General features: G+C 48.7%; 6 protein-coding genes and 1 non-coding gene across 7 annotated transcripts; 4 read left to right on the top strand and 3 right to left on the bottom strand.

Annotated features, from left to right (window-relative positions):
- Positions 1–234: 234 nt before the first annotated feature.
- BKA67DRAFT_655095 (major facilitator superfamily domain-containing protein) lies at positions 235–2,217 on the top strand (the record flags this gene model as incomplete). Its single annotated transcript, XM_046106682.1, has 2 exons — positions 235–671; positions 726–2,217. The coding sequence occupies 2 exons, from the start codon at positions 235–237 to the stop codon at positions 2,215–2,217; spliced, it is 1,929 nt and encodes a 642-aa protein (XP_045961020.1).
- A 294-nt stretch (positions 2,218–2,511) lies between these two features.
- BKA67DRAFT_t65 lies at positions 2,512–2,591 on the top strand. Its single transcript has one exon. It is a non-coding gene; the product is annotated as a tRNA-Glu (tRNA).
- A 1,232-nt stretch (positions 2,592–3,823) lies between these two features.
- Positions 3,824–5,107, bottom strand: BKA67DRAFT_532037 (chorismate synthase-like protein; the record flags this gene model as incomplete). Its single annotated transcript, XM_046099473.1, has 2 exons — positions 3,824–5,012; positions 5,073–5,107. 2 exons carry the CDS (start codon positions 5,105–5,107, stop codon positions 3,824–3,826), a joined length of 1,224 nt encoding a protein of 407 aa, XP_045961019.1.
- A 733-nt stretch (positions 5,108–5,840) lies between these two features.
- On the top strand, positions 5,841–7,110 carry BKA67DRAFT_655093 (uncharacterized protein; the record flags this gene model as incomplete). Its single annotated transcript, XM_046106681.1, has 3 exons — positions 5,841–6,716; positions 6,771–6,878; positions 6,931–7,110. The coding sequence occupies 3 exons, from the start codon at positions 5,841–5,843 to the stop codon at positions 7,108–7,110; spliced, it is 1,164 nt and encodes a 387-aa protein (XP_045961018.1).
- A 2,001-nt stretch (positions 7,111–9,111) lies between these two features.
- On the bottom strand, positions 9,112–11,177 carry BKA67DRAFT_553082 (uncharacterized protein). Its single transcript, XM_046101891.1, has 5 exons — positions 11,155–11,177; positions 10,628–11,088; positions 10,385–10,573; positions 10,107–10,337; positions 9,112–10,045 (listed from the first exon to the last, which is right to left on the bottom strand). The coding sequence occupies exons 2-5, from the start codon at positions 10,752–10,754 to the stop codon at positions 9,363–9,365; spliced, it is 1,230 nt and encodes a 409-aa protein (XP_045961017.1). The 5' UTR covers positions 10,755–11,088; positions 11,155–11,177; the 3' UTR covers positions 9,112–9,362.
- A 2,723-nt stretch (positions 11,178–13,900) lies between these two features.
- BKA67DRAFT_168753 (tat pathway signal sequence) lies at positions 13,901–16,257 on the bottom strand. Its single transcript, XM_046095210.1, has 4 exons — positions 15,742–16,257; positions 15,248–15,522; positions 14,441–15,196; positions 13,901–14,379 (listed from the first exon to the last, which is right to left on the bottom strand). The coding sequence occupies exons 1-4, from the start codon at positions 15,851–15,853 to the stop codon at positions 14,050–14,052; spliced, it is 1,473 nt and encodes a 490-aa protein (XP_045961016.1). The 5' UTR covers positions 15,854–16,257; the 3' UTR covers positions 13,901–14,049.
- On the top strand, positions 16,222–17,913 carry BKA67DRAFT_168772 (uncharacterized protein). Its single transcript, XM_046095211.1, has 2 exons — positions 16,222–16,451; positions 16,524–17,913. The coding sequence occupies exon 2, from the start codon at positions 16,662–16,664 to the stop codon at positions 17,667–17,669; it is 1,008 nt and encodes a 335-aa protein (XP_045961015.1). The 5' UTR covers positions 16,222–16,451; positions 16,524–16,661; the 3' UTR covers positions 17,670–17,913.
- Positions 17,914–18,050: the final 137 nt, after the last annotated feature.

The following is an 18,050-nucleotide window of genomic DNA, read 5'->3' as shown; positions in this document are numbered from 1 at the left end:
GAGACTCCCACTCTTGACCGGAAAGCTCCTGCTCGGTCTTATTTTATTGCTATTGTAATTCGGGACTTGTTACATTTCCCATCAGGATTTGGATTGACTTACACCTCGCCTGTTGTCAACAGTCCACCTCGCCAGCCTCGAGCTCACGACGCGCTTGTGACGTAAATCTCACGATACTTTTTCAAGAACCTCTCATACCTACGAGAAAGGCGCCGAGTCGCGCATACGGGCACGATGGCGACCATGAATGAGGCCGACCGAGAGCTCATACGGGCTGAGGAAGATGCGCAACGATATAGCAACCACAGGAATCAGCCTGTTCGCCGGCCAAGCAATGAAGTTGAGCGGGTCGTCACCAATTCTTCTGTCTCGACTTCCTCGAGCGAAGGTGGCGGTGTTTCCAGGCAGCGAACAGTTGGCATGAGCCGAGTATCAACGCAACGCGATTTAGAGAGGCATCCCACAGAGCTGAGCCGGATACACACAGCACGAAGTCAGCACAGCGAAACGATCGGACGAAGTCTTCGCAGCCGCCATTCCACAAAGCCATTGCCAAGCTTCGGTGCCGGCAAACCATTCCCGCCGCCCCTGCCAGAGCAAGAGGATTATGTTGTTGAGTTTGAAGGGCCGGACGACCCATACCATGCGCAGAATTGGCCCACGAAGAAAAAGTAGGTGCAGCTCTTCCCGTGCGACAGTGGCCTCTTTACTAACACGCCGATTAGGCTACTCACAGCTGCAATGCTTGGCTATACAACAATGACATCCGCATTCACTTCGAGTATCTTCTCCGCTGCCACCTCACATGTCGCACTCGAATTCGGCGTCAGCACGGAAGTAGGTATTTTGGGAGTATCACTATACGTTCTGGGTTTCGCCTTTGGTCCTACTTTCTGGGCTCCACTGTCAGAGTTAAAGGGAAGACGACTACCGATTTGCATATCTATGTTTGGTTTCTCCGTCTTCACAATCGCCTGTGCGACTGCAAAGGATCTTCAGACCCTCCTGATTTGTCGGTTTTTTGCCGGTTTCTGTGGCGCGTGTCCCTTGGCCGTCGTTGCGGCCGTCTTCTCTGATATGTTCGACAACGCGACCCGAGGTGCCGCCATCACCATATTCTCCATGGCCGTATTCACTGGCCCTCTACTTGCGCCTTTCGTCGGCGGCTACATCACCATGAGCTATCTAGGTTGGCGCTGGACTATGTACATCACTGCAATTATGGGGTGGGTCGCATTTGCCCTTGATTTCATATTTCTGGAAGAGACCTACCCTCCCGTCATTCTCATCGAGAAGGCGGCAGAACTGCGACGTCGGACTAAGAACTGGGGTATTCATGCCAAACAGGAGGAAATCGAGATTGATTTTAAGGAACTCATCCAAAAGAACTTCTCTCGACCAATGCGCCTTCTATTTTTGGAGCCTATCGTCACACTCCTTTCCATCTACATGGCTTTCATCTACGGCTTGCTGTATCTTTTCCTGACAGCTTATCCTTTCGTTTTCCAAAGAGTCCACGGCTTCAATTCTGGCGAGTCTGGTCTTGCTTTCTTCGGAATGATTATCGGTCAGCTTATTGCTGGTACGGTCGTCCTGGTTGATCAGCCGAGATATCAGAGGAAGCTTGCTGCTAATAACGGCGTTCCTGTTCCGGAATGGCGTTTACCTGTTATTATCGCTGGTGGCGTTTCCTTCACTGCCGGTATTTTCTGGTTTGGTTGGAGTGGTTATAGAGCCGATGTGCATTGGATCGTTCCTGCTGCTTCGGGTATTCTGAGTGGATTCGGACTCATGGCCATTTTCCTTCAGGCTCTCAATTATTTGGTCGACGCCTATCTCATGTTTGCTGCGTCGGCGATTGCTGGCAATACTTTCCTCCGATCGCTTTGTGGCGCTGGGTTCCCGCTTTTTGCATCCTATATGTTCAACGGTATGGGTATTCAGTGGGCTTCGACACTCCTCGGATGTGTGGCGGCAGCACTTGTTCCTATTCCAGTCATTTTCTACCTTTACGGACACAAAATCAGGGCAAAGAGCCATTTCGCTCCAACACACGCTGGCAACACTCCCAATACAGCGGACGTCGCAGCTAATGATGGCAGCGAAACTGCCTCGGATAGCGCGAATGCAATGGAGGAAAAGACAGATGCTCCAGATCATGCTGCTTTGTCAAATGTCCCCAAGGCAGAGCAAGAGAAGTCTCGAGGCCAGGCTTAGGAACATTTCGCCGAATTTTTTTCTCGAACGAGGGTTGAACCTTGCAGGAGGAGGTCCTCATTATATTGACGGACTTCGCATGGGTGGAAGTTGTCGGCACCTAAGGGGGCTCTGTGGTCAGTATAGGATCGAGTTATTAGTCGTCCATGGGTTTACGATATTGTCTACAGTATACTATACCCCTATAAGTACTTTACATAATCTTAAGCTAATTATCCATGACCAAACGTCGTCACCCTCCATACTTGAGCCCACCCAAACATGAAATTCTACATGTACAACACAAATAACACATCCGATATGGTGTAGTGGCTAACATATGACGCTCTCATTCCTGATCCGTCATGCCCGGGGTTCGATTCCCCGTGTCGGAGGTTATACTTCTTCCCCGTGTCCATGTGTACCGTGATATTTTTTATATTCTTGCACGTTCAGCGTGCCTCTTACAGTATTTTCTGAGCTCTTGAAAATTTTTCATTTTTTTTTCTCTTTGGAGGAATTAATTGGACAAGTGCAAGATAATGGTTGGTGATCGATGCTCGTAAAGTATAGGCCAGAACCCCAGGCGTTGTTTTTCTTCGTTCTGGTACGCCTGGCCGGCATGAAGTGGAGCAATATTGTTGTCGAAGTGGTATGCAGAACGCTATTGCCAAAAGAACCCTTAGATTGGAACACATTTCGTCTGACATCAATTCACCATACATCCAACTAGGTGCACGCAGAATACGCCTTATGAATCGTTAGTGTAAGAATTCTGACAGCCATATATGGAACGGCTAGCTCACTGAGAGGAACCCAGATGGTGACAACGGTTGGGACATCTTGGCCACAAAGTCAGATAGCGTTTGCGTAAAATAATTTATTTTTATTTTTACAAAGGGTCATGCAGACGTGGAAATCAGCGTTGGGTGTCGAAGTCGCTGTCTAAAAGACGAACAACCTTCATGAACACCTGGAGCAGACAGAACGACTCGATGTTAAGGCCCAATTCGAAAAGGGCTCGCGGGTTGTCATATACACACAGCTCTTCACCGACAGGGCCTCAAAAAAGACATAGATAATCGGGCACATTCAGGATGGATGGAGGAACGACGACGGCTTCTGCCCAGCATGCGGCCGGCAGCCATGAAGATATCGCGCGCTATACGAGGGCCTATAGGTCGCTATGAGCATTGTTTCAGCTCAAAACACCTATCGGTTCAAGAGCGTGTGTGTAGCACCATCACCTCATTCGACCATCATAGCTGAAAATTTACACAAGCAGCGTTTTGGGCAAAGTGCAAGCCTCCGTAATTTCATTTGGACGTCATGGTTGGAGATGTTTCCGTCGAACCGCAGCACGGGCAAAAGGTGATTTGCTGCATCCTGAATCGGGCGAGTGTCGATGGTTTTATGCTGAGGCACAAAACCATATTGCAATGCACGTCCATTCCGTTGCATTCATCTTGCTACAGAATTGTAGACCATTGCCTCTCTCGACGATTCCAGACTGCTCACTTGTCTTTAATGATGCACACATTGAGCAACATCATAATGGTGGAGTTTCCTGGTAGCTAAGGAATCTTTTCATTTCGTGTAGACGCTAATTTTATCAATCAATACGTGATTACAAACCATTCGTGGATGGCACAGTTTGCTTGAGAGGAGGCAAGTGGCTCCTTGCGCCCAGACGAGCCATTTGTGCCAGCAAAGTGTCCATGATAACCAACGCCGACATGGCTTCGACAATCGGAATTGCGCGAGGCACCACGCATGGGTCGTGCCTGCCCTTGGCTGCCAAAATACCATCCTCTTCACCTGCGTAAGTTGCTGTGTTTTGGGACTGCCCAATTGTGGCGGCTGGCTTGAAAGCAACACGGAAGTAGATGGGAGCACCATTTGTGATACCGCCCTGAACACCTCCAGAGTTATTCGTCTTTGTAGCAAGCTTGGACCTAGGCAGGCCAGGTGTTCCAGCAGGAACCTCGGGTGCCTTGATGAAGGGGTCGTTGTGGACCGAACCAAGAATCTCTGCACCGCCAAATCCAGATCCGAATTCGAAGCCCTTTGTTGCGGGTATGCTGAGCATAGCGTGTGCCAGGGCTGCCTCGAGCTTGTCGAAACACGGTTCGCCCAAGCCGCTAGGGACGTTCTTGATCACACATGTGACTGTTCCACCGATACTGTCCTCCTTATCCCTTACGTCGGCAATGAAGTCCTCCATTCTTTGTGTTGCCTTCTCATCGGGGCATCGTACGGGCAAGAACTTGTCGACGGTTTCCCGATCAATGGTGTCCAACAGCTTCAGGAAGTCGGGATTTTGGCTGGGGGTAGGCGCCTCGGGCGTGGGTGGGAACATGTGCACAGGGCCAACGGACGTAGTGAAGGCGGTGATCTCGATGCCGTGTGCGACCTTGAGGTACTTCTCGGCCACGGCACCAGCGGCAACACGGCCGATTGTCTCTCTGGCGGAGCTCCTGCCACCACCACTGCTCGCCTTGACGCCGTATTTCTCGAGGTAGGTCCAGTCGGCGTGACTGGGTCTCGGGTACATGTCCATTGTGCTGTTGCCATAGTCCTTGGGCCGCTGGTCCTCGTTCAGGACTCTAAGGCCGATGGGAGTGCCCAATGTGACGCCGAACTCGGTGCCGGATTGGATCTCGACGCGGTCCTTTTCGTTCCTCGGCGTGGTGATGGCGGATTGTCCCGGTCGTCTTCTGGTCATCTGGGGTTGGATGTCGGCCTCGGTGAGCTCCATTCCCGGGGGGCAGCCATCGATAATGCAGCCGACAGAGCGGCAGTGGGATTCGCCATAGCTAGATGCATCTACTTAGTCACGGCGAATTACAGGAAAGGCACGGAGGGTAGAATCATACGTGGTGACCTTGAAGTAATTGCCGAAAGTAGACATGTTGTTTTTGTTTGTTTTCTTATAGTCCAAGAGGTGCAGTTGAGGGGTTGCGGTAGTGGTCGTGGTGGTAGGCAGGTTGCCTTTATTTTATTCTTTTTTTGCCCCAACGTCTCTGACTCAATTCGAGGCTTTCCAGCTGTCCCCTTAATTTTTTTGCATTGGCAGGGTTACCGTAAGCAATGTGCGACCCCATGATTGGCTGGATTCACTAAAAACAGCCCATTTAATCAACTTAGTGACCGCATCGTAAGAGAACTCAGGGCCGCTTTATTTGTTATTTACATTTCGCGATACGGTATGTGTCGCGGCTATTGGTTTCTATGATTGTCCTGCGCGACATCATCAGGAACGGACGACATTCCCAGTGCGCCCATCCGAGGGCCAACGCAAAGTCCCGGGTCCGTACCTTTATTGATCGTTGACAAATGTTGGCCTCTGCTCCGTTTGTCGGAGGAGAGCTTACCCTTTCGCGATGGAGGGGCAGAAGTTTGGAGGGGTTGCAATGCTCAAGATCGAGACTCATCATGACGCATGGACCATGGAATGCCCCTGGCATCACCCTTGCACCTCGACCTCGGATTCCACATTGGCTGGCCGGACTTGGACTTACTATTGCTGACCCACTGATTAGGAGAATGGATGCAAGGCTGCAAAAACTTCCCCGTCGTTTCTCAGCCTCGTAACCTATGGTACACACACTGAGGACGGGCTTGAGGCGACGCTCAATTGACCTATGGCTTCATTGAATCGACTGTTCGCAAGAAGTCGGACCCAAATGCCAAGGTTCTCGCACAGTCGCTGTTTTTCAGACGCGGTTTCTCATCCTTCCAATAAAGTTCAGGTGTACATATCACGCAGTCGAGACCCCTGGCTAAATCTTTCGATTGAGCACTTCCTGTTGCAAAAGTCACCTCCTGAGTCTACCTTGTTATTCCTGTACACCAATAAGCCTTGCGTAGTCATCGGAAGGAATCAGAATCCTTGGCTTGAGGTCAACCTCGGCTTAGTAAATCGGCCGTCATCATTCAAGGAACTGGATTTACTGGAACACCGAAACGAGCAAACACCTGCCAAGGACGATGTTTTGCTCGTGAGGCGGCGTTCGGGTGGCGGCACAGTCTTTCACGACGAGGGAAATGTCAATTACAGTGTAATCTGCCCACCTGCAGCTTTCGACCGCGACAAGCACGCCGAAATGGTCGTGCGAGCTCTCCGGAGCTTGGGCGTGTCAACGACTCGTGTCAACGAACGACATGACATCGTTCTGGACGTTCCTGGTGAAGCTGGCCCGGAAACATATAAGATATCGGGATCTGCGTATAAGCTGACGAGATTGCGTTCATTGCATCATGGTACATGTCTGCTTTCCTCGCCGAATTTGCCTGGCATTGGACGCTACCTCCGTTCACCAGCAGCGCCATATATTGCTGCACGTGGTGTGGAAAGCGTCCGCTCACAGATAAAAAATGTCGGCCTTGACACCCGCGCTTTCGAGGAAGCTGTTGTTGCCGAATTTGGCGCCATGTATGGTGACATTGATGCTGAGTTCATTGATCAGAACGATGCGATCAAGAATGAGATCATTAGAAAGGGCTACAAGGAGATAATTGTGAGTATATATCATTTGATTACTTCACACTACACAGGAACTCATTATGTGCAGGACGATGAATGGACGTACCAACAAACACCTCAGTTCACATTTTCGACTTATCCAAACCCCAAAGACGAGCGTCCAAAACCGGAATTGCCAGGTCATCTTCATAAACAGGTAAGCTGCGTGACGAGTCCTCGAAAAATGTTAGTGCTGACAATATTACTAGTTCAAAGTTCTCATTGAAGCACGGCATGGCGAGGTTCTGAGCAGTGATATTACCGAAAGCTCCCCTAATGTTTTGAACGGCAAGGCTCTTCATGAGATCCGCGACTGGCGCCAGTATGTTGGTGGACGCGGCGGACAGTGGCTGAATGGGATGTTTGGGGTGCGCTCAGGTGTCGAATAAATCCTAGGCTATCAGAAAGGGACGGTGTGCTGTCCATTCGTTTTTTAAATAGAATAGAACTACGAAGCACAGCATCCTGCACAGCATTCTACGTGCAGAAAGCGACAAATTAGTGTGGCCACCCACTACTGTTGGAAATGCTTGCTATTTAAATCTTCGCTGCTCTTGCGGCTTCTCCTTGCGCAGTTTTCATAATTTACGGTATCTATGGAAGGCCACTCATGGGATGAAGTTCGGAGTAATCAGCCATAACAGCTTTGATCTTGGGATGTAAGAAATAACTATTGTTGGATTCCGGGATTTGGGAAGTATTAGTCGATAACATGGGGCTCAGCCGCATGTAGTCAAATGTCGAGAGTCTGATTACATCAGTATTGGGATGTGATATCGAACTCTCTGGGCTGCGAAGAGAGGCCAGAAAAGCTAGATTAGCTACTATATAGCAAATAGTCACGACAGATAGGGATTTACGACAGGTGTAGGCGGTGCTCGGAACCCTACGTGTCATGGTGCGGCCTATCCTATTTGATAGTGGATTTGAAAAGGGGCATCGATCGTTAGTAATGCAAAATTCCTTGACTATGAGCCACAATTCGGTAGGTAGCTGAGGAATGAGGGCGAAAACACACGAGTCTGCCCTGTGACAACATCAAGCTGCGACGTCGTTTGGACTGTCTAAGTCTTAGATACCCCAGCTGTCAGATCCTGACTGGCTCATTAAAGTACTCGTGACAAAATTGTCACGATCTCAACCCCGTTATAGGCCAGTTGATGCGGTCGACAGTCAGAGACCATGAGCGACCCAACGAAACGCAGGCCAACAAGTTGAGCATGTTTAAGGCAGATACAGTGCTAAGATGAACATGAGGTGATGAGTTTGTGTCGAGTCCTATCGGCAAATCTAGATGAGCCATGGAAGACCCTATGGCCAGTCCCAATTTTGAAGAAGATAACATATTGTAAGCAATAATCTGATGGCAAATATTCCTCCTGAAAGAAGTGTATGCATTTGTCAAGTGCGGTAGATTCAGTATGCACGTGTTCGCGGAAGTAAAAAGGTAATATTTGTCAAACCACTTTGAACAAGACTTTGTGAATGTGAAAAGGGAGGCATTTCTGGGCATGGCCGTTGGACACCGACAAAGATTGTAGACAAACTCATTACAGTAGAGGGGGTTTTGTTTTTCTTTTCTTTTTCTTAGTGGACTGGTAACCACGATGCATGCCTACGGTCACGCTCCAGTCAAGTTGACGTAAGCGTGACATTTTAAGTACATCCCATCGGCTCGCAAAACACCGAAATTAGTGTTCCGAAGTAGCACAATTGTCAGCAGTTCAGGGAGTGATATCACCAGTCAACATCGCCATCCTCATTCGTCTCGAAATTCTGCATTGGGAGTAGCTTATCAGGGGCTTGGATAATCAAGCCGCTAGCGCAGGTGAGTCTTCGGTTGCACGTAAATAGCGTCTTAGTTAGCGGCCGGGCCTCGTGCGATTCGCAGCATGCGTATGAATCCATCGCACCTTAGCCTGGCAGCCACACTTCGGCGCCTACACTGTTCCTGGACATGAAGTTTTGAGACTTTTGTCGGACACTAATTTACAGTACATCTCCGAGTTCTGATTCTGACTCGGCCGAATCAGGTCATGCTACTAGTAATGAGATGAATTTTAAGTACGCTTGTGGTGGGAGAGACGCAAGTCGGACTTACCGGTATGTTAGAAATCACCAGGTGCCACTTTTATCATGGCTGATGGAGTGTACGATGAAATGGGGATCGGTGGTAACCTGTGATCCGCCACATTTAGGAATAAAGTGCGACGTTGGACCTGGAGTTTCCAGGCGATCGGGAGATCGTCAGTTGACTTGACCGACCCGACCCATCTGGTTTAAATGGCAAGACATCTTGTAGATCAAACAACACGCGCAAAGTGGGAAGTAATTGCTTCCTTGATGTATATTGAACAAGTATATACATAGTATAGTGGGTATCGCATTTAGTATTATACCAAATCATCAGACGAGTCGTAGGCCACCTATCCGTAGGCATGCCTTTTCTAGGTCCTAGTAGATGCCTTTCTGAATGGTCCGATGCTATAATCACGCCAAGCCGTTGCGCCGCTGGGAAATACTTGCTCCAGAACCATAGCCCATTCTTCCTTCCCAACACCGGGGAGGAACCCGCATATCATATAGTACAAATCCGCTGGCGAAAACACAAAACAATGATGGGAGCCATCTACGTCGGCCATCATACCATGGCCCCATTCCCCCTTTTTGTTGTTGATAAGATTGGCCACTCGTCCTCATCTCCTCTGCATATTGATGCTCGCTGATCCACCTCGCGTGAGTGAATGATGTTGCCATCCTCGGTAGGAGTAGGCGGAACTTCTTCAGTGATGACGCTCGTATGTGTCAATTTTCTTCTTTGGCTTGGGTATGCCGTCATTTGTGTTCCGCTATCCTCGGACTCTTTTTTATGGAAGCGCTTAGGCAGAAACGTTTTCCTCATGTGTTCGCGGAATGGTGCAGTAGTGCCGAAGACGACAAACAGTAACACACTTGGTAAACAGCCCGGCATAAACAGAATGAAGTCGCCTTTGGCTCGAGACGCACTCAGATTGGGAGCATCTGGAGGGATCGTAGTTCTGGTAGATGACACCTGAAATAGGATCAAGAATAGTTCGAATATGCTCAACATAATGAAGGTGATCGCAAAGCGTGTCATGAGCCATCGATCATATATACCATGGCCACGCCTGTTTATATTACCCTGCGAGTTTCGGCTGTTTGGTAATGTCGTTTGTGACTGCGTTCCCGATCTCGTGGAGTTGCCATATTGGACGTTCCAAGAAAGAAATTGTCGTCGGGTGTAAATATATTTGCCGAGAATCGTTAAAAGTAGTAGGGCCCCCAGAGTCAAGCTAATCAACACTGTTTGTTATGTCAGAAAATATACAACACTGCAACAAATATGTGTGAATGGGTGACGGACTGTTAACGTTCGCCACAATTATGAAAGCGGCGAAACTGTTGCGGACCGTGGGGACTCTCAAGAGACTGATGAGGATTGCCGGTAGCACGACTGCAATTATCTTGATGATGGAATTGGTTCTATGCCGTATACGCTTGAAAGATGCTATGTCTGCAAAACCAAAAATAGACTGCGCCAATGCGGCAGCCCAGCAAAGGCTGAGTAGTGCTTCGACATTGTAGGCGTAATATTCTTCATATTGTCAGTAACCGCCAAGTAGTGGTTGGTTGTCAACTTACGAATGTAGAAAAGTACGAGGTCTATGCCGACGGATGGTCCAGCAATTGCAACCTCAACACTTCCGATATGTGCTTTGGAATTCTCCCACTGTTCTGTCTTGACGTCGGTCCACCATATTATCGTATGTAATTGTTGAATGATGCTCGCCAGCGTGCTTATGAATGTGAAGTAGGACAAGAGTCCAACAACTAAACAAGTCAGCCTATTAATGTTACCACGTTGAGGATCATGCATATGCCTACATGAATCACGCTCATGGTGAGTCCAAACCAGCCAAATCATTAGCAAACTGCATGTCAGGCAGATGAGTGAGAAGATGAGCACGCCGATGACGGTCCCCAATGCCCCTTCAGGCACCTGTACGCCCATATTGGCACCAAGGTATGCCACAATGGCACGCGTCGTTATAGTAGCAGTGGTATGGGGGAAGCATGTGAGATCGAAGCAACGAGCTGAGCCCTAGAAGAAAAACAAAGTAATTGTTCGGCAAGAGACCTAAACGATGGTCCCGACACAGCGGGTGAACTCCTGGTGATCTACAATATGGCTCCTCTGTGACCCGTGTCTCGTCACCTGTGGACCAATCCAAAGCCTTACGGGCAAGGTATCCCTGCTGAACATCCATAGATCGTAGGCTTGCATAAGCCTATACAAAGGACCCTAATCGGGGGACACCCTTGCGCTAGCCGACACGGAGCAGGCGCTGCTTCCCGTTAGACAATTTGTCAAGCTCATGTTAATCGTCCAAGGACTTCTCGTTTTTTGTTACTTTATTTATTTATTTTCTTTTTGGTGAAGCATTCTTAGTAGGCTTGACCATTCAGGATAGGCAATGGGTGGAGAAATATGTAGACAACGTGGCTGGCAAGGATGGCTATGGCCATACTATGAACCAGAGATGATGGTTGTTTCCAACCTCAGAAAGCCCAGAACGACTTGATATCTTCAAATGATGCGAAGAATTGCGTTCCGAGAATTCATGTCGCAGAAAGCCATGGAGATGACAACCATGCGCGAAAGTGGCTGACGTTTTTGCCAGATGAGCGGAGTAAAGTTTGCTCATATCCCTGTCTTTGCTAATGACTTGATGTCTGACCGCACCCGCAACTTTGGGATGACGTTTCGTAACGCTGGTTACATAGGCAATAGGAAGTGACAAGCTGAGGGAGTCTCCCGAAGACAGCTTCTGCATCCTGCAGAGGCTGCCCGAAACAGGGAGCCCATGAAACGTAATTAGTGGCCTAGATTTAGCATCAGGAACCGAACAGGGACCGAATGCATTAGAACCACAGCGTCGATCGTCCGACAAAAGTTAAGAGGCACATGAGTTGTGATAAATTGCTGAGGTCGGTGGAACCCCTCTTGCCAGTGTAGCTGCCTCACTATCATAAAGTTGAATCTGCGAAGTACTGTAGAATCGTCTCGGAGGAGGATCTGCAAAGGCCGCAAGCGGCGGCACTATGTATTGGTCAAAACGGGGATACCGCAGTCTTCATAGTTAATGCCCAAACTTCGGCAACTGGTGACCTGGTTTCAGCAACGGGTCCTTGACAAAGCTAAATTGAGCGGACTATTCAGTTGACTGTGCGTTGCCATTTCTTCCTTTGATCTTCTTGATCTGGAGTTGCTAATGTAGATCATGCTTCAGTTTACGGAGTGATTCCGTGTGGCCATCATTTGATGGTCTGTCTTTCTTGGTGGGGCCGGACGCTCGAAAACCGCTGCTGGATTTCACAGGTTGGTGTCACAATTTAAGATCAGTAAGTTCCTCGAAGGCGTTGTCATCAGTCCTTTTCGTAAAGGCGGTAATTGAAAAAGACTCGTTCTTCGACGCTAAAGGTTGAAGGCTGGCAGTTCGTGGGAAACATTCGCAACAACACCCGAAAACATAACAGCAGAGCCAGTGCACGACAAGCGAGCTATCTTTTCCACGTGGGAAGGCAATGTTCTATGTAGCCGAGCACTGAGTGAAAATTGCACAAACCTCAACCCACCAAGATGAACCCCCATTGGTGTGCTAGCGCATGAATTACAGTGGCGGCTCTGTGGTGTGATTATGCAAGGGCAACTTGTGTGATGCACAACCTGCAACAGTGTTTCAGCTCATACTCCATAAATGCCGGGTCAAAACGACCTCGGGAACCTGAGGACGCAGCGAGGTTGTCCGCAACACAGTTTGACGATCGAGTTGCCGCTCGAAACAATTCCGAGTCTGTGATTGAGTGCACATTCATAAATGGCATTTCTCCCGACGGTAAATTAAATTGGAAGCTCCTATTGACATTAAGGGGCAGAACCGTTTCACTTCCACAAACCTTCTGGGCTCTTTTTTTTGAAATCAGAGATCTGAGCGCAGCCCAAACTTTCTTACTAGTATAGCTGGACACGCAATGCAGACAACAAATCTGCCTTGACTAATCCATATCCGCCATACCTGTGCGAAAAGCCCAAGCCATTCCACACTACTAGTAAAGTTACGAGCTTTTCATGAGGGTCCAAGGTAATATAGCTCGGCGAGGACTGCGTCGACTACCATATAGCGCCGATCCACGGTGCTCTAGTGGCTCCGACACGGCCGTGCTATACTTGGTAGCACTAAAACGTCGTTCTATCTTCAATCCCCGGAAACGATCGACTTCGGTTTGTCAGACCACAGCATTACTTGCTAAGTTTTGTCAATCTGGACTATTTGCATCTATTTGACTTTATTGCATCTGTTCATTGTTCTCGCACGCACGTGGGTGGCCTGATCCAAGGTAAGCTACCACAAGGTCGATTCTTGTAGAGTATCTCTGGGGAATGACTCGCACATCGATTGCTTTGCCAATTCCAGGGGCCTTGTCAGGGACATCGTGTTGTGCTAGGTGACGCTTGTAAGACCAACTTGCTGCCACAACACGCTGGGAGGGCTCAAGATCAGTTGTCGGAGGTTCTGGTCGCCAATCGTTCCCCCAGAGTATGTGTAGCCATTGAATGCTCTCCACCATCCACGGTGATGCCAAGCATGGCACTTTGTTAGTTCACTGTGTACTTTAGTATGGCGTCTTCTCGAAGGTCAGTTCATTCTAGTCTCATGTCACAATTGCCTGTGCGGTTCTCGCGCTGCGCCAGAGCCGTTTGCGCCATCTCTGTCTCTAGTCACACATCCACCAGCATACTAGGTTAGATCTGACGTGCGGTCCAGGCTCTGCGTTTTGGATCAATGAAACACTATCTGTCGAGCAAAGAGCGTCGGGAAACGTGCTTGCAATTCAGGGGCAGTTACACGAAGCTTCGTCACTGCATAGCCTCTCGCAGAAGTAATTCGAGATCGAATTTGGCTCAGGCAAAGCGGCTACGGGTGGTGGCAGTATTAGCCAACATATAATACATTAGGACACGAATATGAAGTTCTGTGCATAGGTTTCACTTAGGCCCAGTTTACTGAGCATTTTCATGGAACACAAGTGGTCGAGTGCTGCTCAGATAATGCTATCCAATCCCGACATATAACATAGGAGGACTGCATTTACTGCTATAGAAGCTTAAATACAGGATGCTGGCAGGCGATATCGCAACGAATACATTCGCCCAAACCCACCCAATGCTCTTATGACGTCTGTAGAAGCCTCGTCTTGTACGAATGATAAGTTCCCAAAAGACATACAACATGGCTGTTCACTCTCTATGCCAGGGTCGAAATGGGGATGACTGCGCTGACCCAATCGAGATTTCGAGAAATGAGTTTGCCAAAGCTGGTAATAACACGGAAACCACCCAAAGCGGTCAACCCTAAAACCACACCTGTGAACGCAAGTGTCGTCAACGCAGTCCTCTCAATACCGGAGTGCCTGAAAGCCCCAGTCTTCTGGGTTTGCCCGGGTGCCCGCTCGCCGAGTGGTGTTGTTGCATTTTGTAGGTCAGGCACCCATTTGAAATTGAACTTGGCCTGGTAACCTAATCCTCCCTTTTCCTTTTTATGGACGAGAATGTCGTAAAGTACTTTCCGAACTAGCTGTATTGGTGTGTTAGGGGTATAGTTATTGGTTGTGTTGACATCTCCTGATAAAACTCACTTTGATGTGGTTCTCGTCCCATGAAGGGATTAATCTGTTGTAGTAGCTAGTAATCATGAAGAACAAACACTGTCCAATTACCAGAACTGTATCGTACAAACTAGGTTTCTCAATATTCATCTCCTGGCATAGTTCGCTACCATTTAACCAGTATGTTTCTGCGTTGAGAAATCCCCGTGATGCGTATGTCGGTGGCTGTGCTTCCAACCCGGTAATGATGTTATTGGCCAATGTTCCAGACTTCTTCGTTGGTTTGATCTCTGATACTAATAGCGACTCCATCATGGCCTTGGCCGTCTCGGGTGTGGCCAGCCAGTCATGGGGTGTACCCATAAGATATGAGACGTAACGCCATAGAGCAAGATAATCAGCAATCTCTTGTTGCCTTAAGAAAATACCTTGACGTGGCAAACCTATCCATAAAAGCGTTGCACTGAAGGTGGCAATGGTGCCAATGCAATCAAGATCGTTGATGGGAAGACCGTACTTTTTAATATCAAAGTAGTCAGGCTTCTCTTCGGCAAGCTTTACAATACGTTGTCTCACCACCGCATGCAGCAACCGGACTCGAACAGATGACTCGAAGCCCTCTCCGCCAGGCTTTATGGATTCTATATCTTTGTGAACACCTAGCGTATGCTGCGTCGTCTCCAGAAGGCGTTGCCGAACCACCCGTGCATTGAACCCTCCGGTTCGATCCAGGGTCTCGACAGTCCTGCCGCTGCTCATGCCACCAAGTAACGAAACAAACGTGAGCTATGGCGATATGTCAGCAAGTAAAGATTATGAGATGAAGATAATACCGACAGCTGTGATTGCTGGGCCACCGTATCGCCAGAAGACCTTTTGACCTCTTTCTATTGACTCCCAATCAACCCAGTCAGGTATGTTGTTGATCTCTCTCCAAAGTTTGCCCACGCTTTCGCTCGTTTCTGCATGCTCCCGTACTAACTTGTACAAATTTCGATGTTTTTTGTTGTTCTTTGCTTCAATAGTCTCTTGATTCTCGTTCTGTGATCTGATGGGACCAGGCGGAACAAGTTTGTCCAATGAATTGAGCGCATCCGTGGCAACACTGTCGTCTAGATAACGAAAACATACCGGTCAGTTAAAAAGAAAAATTTTATTTGGAAAAAAAGAAAAAAAAAACCTCCCCCCAGAAATTTCATGACGATGGAAGCACTCGTCGGGCGTTCTACTTTCTTGAGAACCCTTGCCTCACTTCTCAACGAAGGAATCGAGATTGACCAGTATTCTCTCGCAGGTCAAATTTGAGGACGCAGTATGTTTCTTATACGTACATGAGCATGTTAGACGTTGAAGCTCCTCTGGCGCCTGATGCAAAGTCCCCCATTTGAATTTGTATCCATAGACATTGAGTTGGTCGGGATCAGTTGAGAACAGGCCCATCATAACAGATAATAAGTCGTCAAGTCCGAAAGGAGAAATGAATAGTGACAATGTTGATAGAGTACAGCAAAGTTTATGTTTGCGCCCCCGACGACCACTCAATAATAGTCGATGACAGTGTACAGTCGAGTATACGACACTAGACTAGGCCATAAGAAGTATTAATTCGATTCTTTAACAAGCAGCCAGATAATAAAGTTTTTAAATTACCAGAAAAGGCGCAATGGGAATGCAGCTCGTTGGTTGAACCCGCATACATATAGAGGGTTGTAGCGAGGCGCCTTGCCGAAGTATGCACCAAGACACTCCGGCATCCCCACTCCCCCATGATGGATGAATCATCAAGTTAAAAGCGTGGCTCTAGTCTAGGGAAGGCTGTTCACCACCGAGCATCATTCGCCGCCAGTATTGATGTTTGCCAGGCTGCCAGACATGAAAATCTCCTGACCTAGTCCCAGGCAAGAGTTCTGTAGGCGGCGTGGGGTCCTAATCAGTACATGGCTGGCCGTTGAGCGGGAGGACTATAGTACGCACGAGCCAATGATCTTGATGCTGCCACTATCCGCGCTCCCTGGTACCAAATACATAAAATACTGTACAAGTAAGTTACGTGCTGGAGCACTACCTTAGCGCGGTGCAACACTCCCTAACCTTAGAGTACTCCGTAATCCAGACACGCAGGAGCCACATGGAAATTTCACGAGGCGAAAACTTCGACCAGACCTTCTCAACAATCATTCGTGCATCAAATAATCATTTTCTGTGATATTGCGTTTCTTGTACTTCGGGACCGGTACAATCGGTCTTGCATATGATGGCCTGCAACTGCCGCACCTCGTCTCTGCGCGTCTTTGTACAGAGCCTCACACGGGTCCAGCTCTCTGCTGCAAGTTCTAGATCTGCAAGCCTCCTCGACTCACGAGTACCGGGCGCATACTCATCGAATGGCGCATTGAGATCGTTTACTGCTGTCTCAGCAGCTCGCTACCCCAGACAGTCGTTGCGAGCGTCTGCCCTCACAATCGACACGGAAACTACCCACAACGAACCATCACACGACACATTGGCTACATCAAGCCCCGACGATACTACTTCTTCATATCAACCGGCAAACGTTTCAAGCGCCGAGGTGGATCAGGCACGGAGGAATCATGCCATAATGGATCTGTCGGCAGATGCCATCGATGCGCTCGCAGCGGATCTTGAGCGAACAGTGGAGGGACTTGGTGTTGCGAATGACGACCTGGAGCATGAGACCGACGTACGACGGCGACAAAAGCCCGAGTTCTCGGGCCCTAGCAGGCTGAAGAGAAGCAAGATCATGCCTACAGACAGGACACTACAGACGCAGGCACAGGCTAATCCCATCCCACGAAAGAGAGAGACATGGCAGATACAAAAGGAGGCGCTGAAAGAAAAGTTCCCAGAAGGGTGGAACCCACGCAAGAAGTTGTCCCCGGACGCTCTCGACGGTATCAGAGCTCTGCATACTCAGTATCCGCAAATATACACAACAGACGCACTTGCCAACCATTTTCAGGTTTCTGTGGAAGCGATTCGGCGCATTCTCAAGTCCAAATGGAGGCCAAACGTGGAAGAAGATGAGGACCGGCAGCAGCGCTGGTTCAACAGAGGCAAGAATATTTGGTCGCAGATGGCTGAGCTTGGCACGAAACCGCCCAAGAAGTGGCGTGCGGCAGGTGTATCGCGGGATGCTCGATTCAATAAGCCGAAAGGGCACAGGACGGAGTATCCCTATGTTCCTAAGTGGAAAGAAAAGGAGAGCGCGCAGAAGAAGCTGGGCGACAGTCTGTTGTAGGCATAGACCTAGGCAATCATATGCCTGGTTTCTCCTGTTCGTGTATGAACAAAACATAAATGTACAACAACTTCCAAGATCCCATACTCTACTATATAATTCTTCAAGACACCAAGCTTAAAAAGTATTGCACAAGCGTTTCGAACTGCACCATTCGACCATCTGACCATGTAGATTGTCCAGTGCTTGGTTGTGGGTGATGGACAGGATTAAGTGTGTTGAACCATTATTCTCAACTGGGTAGGATCATCAGGGGCCTCTCTCTGATTGTCAGATTGTACTATGTAGTCCCTAAAAACCGGGTTTCTCACCGAGTGCCCCATCAGATCTGGCCCGTGACGTCGAGCGCGGCAGATCTCGAACAGCGGATACCAAAACAAT

This window comes from Truncatella angustata, assembly GCF_020726525.1.
Source record: "Truncatella angustata strain MPI-SDFR-AT-0073 chromosome Unknown BKA67scaffold_2, whole genome shotgun sequence".
In the NCBI taxonomy this organism is placed as follows: domain Eukaryota; kingdom Fungi; phylum Ascomycota; class Sordariomycetes; order Amphisphaeriales; family Sporocadaceae; genus Truncatella; species Truncatella angustata.
This window is presented reverse-complemented; position numbering and strand designations above follow the sequence as displayed.

Bases quoted from the DNA above. Each gene is read 5' to 3' on its own strand.
- BKA67DRAFT_553082 (XM_046101891.1), bottom strand. From the start codon at position 10,754: ATGGGCGTACAGGTGCCTGAAGGGGCATTGGGGACCGTCATCGGCGTG. The intron at 10,574-10,627 runs GTAGGCATATGC...TGACTTGTTTAG, and splicing joins TCACCATGAGCGTGATTCAT to TTGTTGGACTCTTGTCCTAC. The intron at 10,338-10,384 runs GTAAGTTGACAA...GACAATATGAAG, and splicing joins CCTCGTACTTTTCTACATTC to AATATTACGCCTACAATGTC.
- BKA67DRAFT_168753 (XM_046095210.1), bottom strand. From the start codon at position 15,853: ATGATGGGCCTGTTCTCAACTGATCCCGACCAACTCAATGTCTATGGA. The intron at 15,197-15,247 runs GTCGGTATTATC...ATATCGCCATAG, and splicing joins GTGGCCCAGCAATCACAGCT to CTCACGTTTGTTTCGTTACT. The intron at 14,380-14,440 runs GTGAGTTTTATC...ACACCAATACAG, and splicing joins GGGACGAGAACCACATCAAA to CTAGTTCGGAAAGTACTTTA.
- BKA67DRAFT_168772 (XM_046095211.1), top strand. From the start codon at position 16,662: ATGATGGCCTGCAACTGCCGCACCTCGTCTCTGCGCGTCTTTGTACAG.